Here is a 6,979-nt window from a genome sequence, read left to right as displayed (position 1 = left end):
CTGATGATGTCATTCCCTCTCGCTCACAAAAGTTTGAAGATAGCACTTGCCCCTTTTGCAGCTGGGAGGACTAAATCCCAGTTTTTCTGTCCCTGTTTCAGTGCGTTTCGAGAGGGAGCATTGCTTCAGAGAGGTATCCCCACCCACTCCAACCGCTGGAGCCTAGTTGAGGAAGGTAGCGCACCGTGTGGGTGGAGGCTGGATGTCGCTTGGGGGTGGGGGCGGTGGGGAGTGGCACCAAAACAGCTTGATGTGATGAGGCACACCTGATGTGAATGAAGCCTCATCACCGCCGCTGCTTAAATGCCAGGCGTGCCTCTCCTCGAGAGACCGGTCTCTTCCCTGTGCCTGCACGCTAGTGTCCTGAGAGGGCAGCGTGTGCGGCCTCTGGACTTCATCCCTTACTGGACCCTTCCCTATCGAACACTGTCGCTTCTTCAAGGAATCCCCTGCACGAAGAGGACACCAAATTCCCTGTTTTTTGTTGGACACTTTCCCCTCCTTTGGACACTTTTCTTTTGTTTAATAAAAGCCTCTCCTAGGCCTGACTCTACACCCACTGTGTCTGTCATTTGCTCTTCCCACCACAGGAAAAAAGTTATGTATTCCAAAGGCAAAGTTCAGTTGGGTCAACTAACCCTTTAATGTTTTTTAAAATACGAAAGAAAAACATTGACGACCGAGGAAAATCTCTTTTTTTATGTTCAGTTTTTTATATCAAGGAAAAAGGCTGTTGTGAATCCTTATTAGTTAAAGCATGTTCTTCGACATCAAATTGACCAAAGATTTGACCAAAGTGTTTTTAGTATTCATTTGAAATGTAAAATGCAGTCTAACCTCTTTTTGTATGGAACTGTCCATTGTGTATTGTTACCAAATACATTTTCATTGAGGACATATGTTGTACTTTTTTATCTTTTTTCTTTTTTTTTTTTTACTGTGCGTCTAAAATATTACTCATGGCGTGTACAAAAGGAAAAACATGTTTTCAAGTCATTTTCTTTACAGTGCTTACATTGCCCCAAATCAGCTTTATAGGGAAAAATTATGTATTTCACATTCTCAATTCTTTGTTCCTTGGATGAATGGTGAGGTCTATGTTAACTTAATTGTCTTTAGGCACTGTTAAATAAAACAAAGGTTACTGGCTAGGAACACAATTTCAATAGAAATGGAGAAAAATACCCAGGGAGAAACCAAGATCCCTCTATCAACACTGCATTATAGGAGTCCATTCCATGACCAGTACTATGCAGGTAAAGTTCAGTTGGATCAAAATTTGAGTACTCAGATTTTAGAAGAAACTAGGATTTGAGATCTGTTAAGCTGGAAGTAATTTCTCTAAATGCCATTTTAGATGTTTTCTGCCTCATATGTAGCTCAGCCAATCATAGGAGTGACAAAGCTAATAGGTTTGTGAGCTAATTAATTTAAAAGATATAAATTCTAATCTATAAAATATGATAATCAAAGCCAAACTAATGTAAATTTCCAGATAGTACCTTTTGTTCCCCGTTAGGATATAAAAACTAGAAATATGTGTGTATCTGTAATAGCGGACCTCACAAGTTCTAAATGTTTAAACCCGAACCCCACAAGTGACTCAGAAACAGACATGGAGAAATTTTTGTTTGAATTTTGTTACATTTAAGTGATATTTATTATTAAAAACTGGTCATAATCTTGCTTGATTTTTTATACATGCATAGATCCACTGGAAATGGTGGACCCCATAATTTGGTAAAAAACGATGGACCCCCTTATGGGAGAAAAACAAGTATGTGTGTGTGTGTGTGTGTGTGTGTCTTTGGTACCTGTCTGTGATTCAGCCTGGACTCGCTCACAGGACTTTTCTGTCTGGATCAAAACACACAGATGAGTCACAAACATCATCACTGACACGAACACATCTCAGTACGGCTGTCAGACTGAACCTCTGCTTACCTTGTTATGGTCATTTAAAGGCCTGTTAACAGACACACAGTGCCTGATTTTACTGCAGGAGAGACAGACAGAGACACACACATTAACATGTGATCAAACTAGAGTCACCTGACCCTCGGAAAAACACGACCATTTCTTAAGAAAATAAAATCAAACACGTTTTTTGAATTGAAGCTGAAATCAGTCTTTTGTCTTCTGCAGGAACAGAGTAAATCATTAAAGAAGAAAGACTGAACGCCACCCACCCTCCCTGTCCGACGACAGGCGTCATCTTCACATTCTGCTGCACACTGTCTCCGTTCTTCTTTTTGGCATAATAAACCCCCTGCCACTCCTGAAACACACACACACACACACACACACACACACACACACTCACTCACTCACTCACTCACGACAGAGGATCTAAACAGCATACAGAAGCAGGTCTCAGGTCTGATGGAGAATCAAAGTTCGACCCCTGTGTGATGAAAGTCCAGCGTCTGCAGCTTCAAACGCTCCTCTAGCTGAGCGTGTGTGTGTTTGTGAGCGTGTGTGTTCCTGACCTTTGTGTCGTGTGAAGTGATACAGCAGGACTGTTCGCACATTTAACCTCATGTCTTCATCAGACCGTTTGTACCCTCTGTGGACTTCCCAGAGTTCTCTGCTGTGTTGTGTTCCCGTGGCTTACTACTGACATTATTCACAGGGTCCTGAACTTACTGCCGTCATGTCGGGTGCAAAAGGAACACTTTCAAATACAAACATGTTTTTAAACATCACCCAATTCATTTATGAGTATATAACGTCAGATTTACTGTGACGGAGCTGAAATAACGCAGCGCTGTAGATTTAATAATGACTACCGGTGCTTTAGAAGGCTGTCAGCACATGCTGAGGATTGTGGGTAATACTTTAAGACTATGAAAACCCACGCGGCAGTTGGCCAGTGTCACAGCCTGGGTCAGTTTCTGAATGTTCATCAGACCTTTTCAAACCAATGTCAGATGTGTGTGTGACTCACTTTCCCTCTGCGAATGCAGGAGCTGATGTTGTCCAGCAGGTCTGGTTTGTTTTTTTCACTCTTAGGCACTTCAGTGTTTTCCTTCAGCAGTTCCCCGCGCTGGTATCCCATGATGCACTCGTACGCTGGATTGACGTACTGTGACAGAAACATGTGGACAAACCACATTTACAGTGTCAGTGATCATCTAGAGCTGGTATCTGAGATTACTGAGTTTGATTTGACTTGGTCTTCCAACTTTAATGAAGACACGTGTGTGTGTGTGTGTGTGTGTGTGTGTGTGTGTGTGTGTGTACCTGGTATTCATCACGTTGTGGGGACCAAATGTCCCCACAAGGATAGGAATACCAGTAGATTTTGACCTTGTGGGGACATTTCTCAGGTCCCCATGAGGAAACAGGCTTATAAATCATGCACAATGAGTTTTTTTGATGAAATAAAAGTGTGCACAATCTCCTGTGAGGGCTAGGTTTAGGTGTAGGGTAGGTGTAGGGCGATAGAAAGTACGGTTTGTACAGTATAAAAACCATTACGCCTATGGAATGTCCCCATAAAACATGTAAACCCAACATGTGTGTGTGTGTGTGTGTGTGTGTGTGTGTGTGTGTGTGTGTGTGTGTGTGTGTGTGTGTGTGTGTGTGTGTGTGTGTGTGTGTGTGTGTGTGTGTGTGTGTGTGTGTGTGTGTGTGTGTGTGTGTACCTGTATGATCTGATCTTCACTGCTGATCTCAATGGCTTCCTGACTCTGTTCCAGTGCAGTAAAAACAGCGTTACAGGCTCTGAGGACACACACATACAGACACACAGAGTATCATCAGAGAGACTGTCCACATGATAAAGGCAAATAAACTACAGAAAACAGCACGTGTCACTCACCTGAGTTTGATCTGAGCTCGTATTTCTCCATGATGGAGTTGGATGAGTTCGTTATAACAGGCCATCATGTTGGAGTTCTCCACATATCGCTGTGATGACAAACACAAACACACTGGATTCATAATGTCCTGAATGAAGCACACAGACTCTAAAACACACACACACACACACACACACACAGCGTAGCGCTTCTAGCTCGATTTCATGCACTACCTTCTGAAATATGTGCGATACATAAAAGTATTTATACACAAGTATATGAACAAGTACACACTGTGTTCTCGATGTTTGTCACTTCTGAGGACAGTTCAACACAAACACAAACACTCACCCTGTTAAATCCTGCTGATATCAGCGGCATCACAGTGGCTTCTTCACGATCCGGCCTTCAGAACAAAACACGCCATTTAATAAATCACATGATAACAGAATGACACAGACGCTGCCAAATATGTGACAATATCAAACTACTATGAAACATGTTGAAGCGACTCGTGATAATGTCGGAATGCCTCGTGTGTGTGAGACAGAGAGATCTGGACACAAACCTTTTCACTACAGCCACAATCACAGTGTTGTGAGAGCAGCTGACGGCTCGAATTGAGCTGCGGAAAAACATGAAATAAAACGAGGATTAGAAACAAACATTTCATCATTTCTCAAACCTGATACAGAGAGTGCCAAAAAAGTTGTACATTTTCAAGCAGGATGTGAAAACGCGTGTGAGATTGCTGTGGACAGTTTTGTGGATGTCATTTATTGTGATTAAACTGCACTTGAACTAATTATTGTACATCCATACCGGAGAACGTACAGTACGAGGGGTCAAGTCTTTAAAAACACTGAATGCTGTTTGGTTAAAATTTTATACACGACGCTTCTCAATATTACAACTTATTTGATGGCTGCGTCAAGTTTTACCATCGCACCTCAAATAAACCATATATTTCACAGAACATGCAGCTTCTTTAGGATTTATGATCAACATCTTGATCAGTTTCCAGAACCTCTCTCCAGTGGATCTGCACATCATTCAGTCTCCATGTGATCTACTACTGTAGTATTTATTGTTTAGGCTCACAATCTCATTTTACAGACAGTCTTATTGGACAAAATAAAACATTTAGATATCCCCTGTCAACAAAATATCAACCAGCATGTTTCAGCAATACTATGGTCCTTTTTCCATAAAGAGAGAGACTGTAAGTTCAAACGGTTAGCAGCATGCTAGCATACGAATGAGCTTAAAGTGAACAGATTTTCGCTTTAAGCTCATGATGAAAGAGTTTCTGACTGGACAGAAGCACACATGACTGACGTGATTTGACAAACATCAGGACTAAAGAATGAGATCCGCTGGAATCTGTGCAGAGCATCAGCTCACTACACCAAACCACATTCCCAAGATTCATTCCCAAGAACGACCTGTTAATGAAGATCTTCAGCAGCACAGTGGTGTCTGTAGATACGCACCGACAGAGCGCTTCAGCGTCAAAGTATCTGGAATGTCTGTGGTCGATGATGATCAGATCGTGGTTCTTCTCTTGGAAACTCTCCAGCGCCGCTTCTGGCGTTCGGGCCACGTTACACCTGAAACCGGCGCGTTCACACGCCCAGCAGAAGCTGTTACTCTGAGCGTCGTCTTTGGCAAACGCTAACAGCACCTACAACACACACAGACAGAGGCGTCATCAGCGTTCGACAGCGCCGGCCAACAAAACACTCATAATAACTGTCATCAATAACATCAACATATTGTCCTGCAGTTGATTGGAGCTGAATCACTGAAACTGAGGAATCACTCGCTCGAGCGAGACACTGTGTGTTTGTGTGAACGGACGCTTCAGATGCTCGGCGTGAGTTTGAGGGAATGCGGGATCAGCTGGGAGGACAAAAACAGGAAAAGGAAATCACTGTTTCACTTTCCAACAGTAATTACAGCTCTGCAACACTAGCACAACACATCAGCGCTAATGCTAACCCAATGCTACGGAAGTACAATTCAAAAGACAACCTTGCTGAAAAAACAACAGACACTATCACAAAATGTTTAATGGTTTTACTGGTTGTAATGGGACTTGTATAGACCAATTATAGGTTTGTAAACATCCGGGATGTGTGCGCATCATGGTTGAAGAAAGCCTGGGAAAGATAGCCTTTACGGCTAGAGAAATAAACAGATAGGGTACAAAATAGTTTGATTTAAAAAGATGATAGGTTATTTTGATTAGATGTCATTTTCAAAATGTTCTATGCATATTACAAGAGCACTGATAAGCACTGTTAATCAACAAAACTGACATTAGATAGTGGGATAGTCTTACAGATCTGAAACCAGGATGACGTTTTTTGTGGTCGGAGCCTATCTGGAGGCAGAAAATGACGGTTTTCAAGTGGCAGTCTATGGAGCCATGGAATAAAAGAATTTAAAAAAAAAAAGGTAAATTCTGACTTTATTCTTGCAATTCCGAGATTATGTTTCACAATATAAAAAAAACACAACTCATTCTTTTTTTTCCCCTCAGCTCTTCTGGCTTTTTTTCCCTCAGAATTGACTCACTATTTTAGAGTTAAATCGGGTTATAAAGTCCGAATTAGGAGATATAAACTTGCATTTGCAAGAAAAAAAAAGTCAGAATTGTGAGATGAAATAAATAAATGTTATGTAAAAATATTAATAGTAATAGGTTTAAATAATATTTCATGCTGTAATTGTAGGGCTAATACAATACGTGCCCTATAAACAGCATATGTTAATATTATGTAGACATATTGTTTAAATCAAAATGATGCTTTGAAAGTAGGGTAATCATAGCAGTTTTCATCCACAGTTTAAATGTCAGCGTTTAGCTTCAAATGTCTTTGACAACAGTATTTTCTGAAAAAAAATCTCTTATTTCATGGATTTGAACATTTACCTCCACTTGTTGCCAGTGTTTTTCTGCGACCGCTATGCGCACGCAGCTGCGAGTGACGTAACGGTGACGTCTACTCTGAATTGGTCTATTAGTTTTACTGGAAAATGTAATGGACCCTGTGGGTTTCTACTGGAAATTCTTCTTCTTCTATTGGTGGCTTGTTAAAACCACTAAATCCTTATGTAATATGTCCCAAAACACACTACAGAAAACTATTTTTCAATGGTTTTAATGGTTA

General features: G+C 41.1%; 1 protein-coding gene across 2 annotated transcripts in view; it reads right to left on the bottom strand.

The window, feature by feature from the left end:
- The window catches only part of pde8a (phosphodiesterase 8A), a 16,727-nt gene that overhangs the window by 8,877 nt on the left and 871 nt on the right, over window positions 1–6,979 (bottom strand). For both annotated transcript variants that reach the window (XM_073851131.1, XM_073851132.1), the window contains exons 2-10: window positions 5,297–5,487; window positions 4,372–4,428; window positions 4,155–4,209; window positions 3,824–3,912; window positions 3,648–3,726; window positions 2,948–3,085; window positions 2,190–2,278; window positions 1,945–1,996; window positions 1,815–1,857 (exon numbers count right to left, since the gene is read on the bottom strand). In XM_073851131.1, coding sequence (XP_073707232.1) covers window positions 1,815–1,857; window positions 1,945–1,996; window positions 2,190–2,278; window positions 2,948–3,085; window positions 3,648–3,726; window positions 3,824–3,912; window positions 4,155–4,209; window positions 4,372–4,428; window positions 5,297–5,487 — 793 coding nt within the window. The remainder of the gene's footprint in view (window positions 1–1,814; window positions 1,858–1,944; window positions 1,997–2,189; window positions 2,279–2,947; window positions 3,086–3,647; window positions 3,727–3,823; window positions 3,913–4,154; window positions 4,210–4,371; window positions 4,429–5,296; window positions 5,488–6,979) is intronic.

The sequence above is a fragment of the Garra rufa genome, chromosome 11 (genome assembly GCF_049309525.1).
Source record: "Garra rufa chromosome 11, GarRuf1.0, whole genome shotgun sequence".
NCBI lineage: Eukaryota > Metazoa > Chordata > Actinopteri > Cypriniformes > Cyprinidae > Garra > Garra rufa.
The sequence above is the reverse complement of the archived record's forward strand: the minus strand, read 5'-3'. Positions and strand labels throughout refer to the sequence as shown.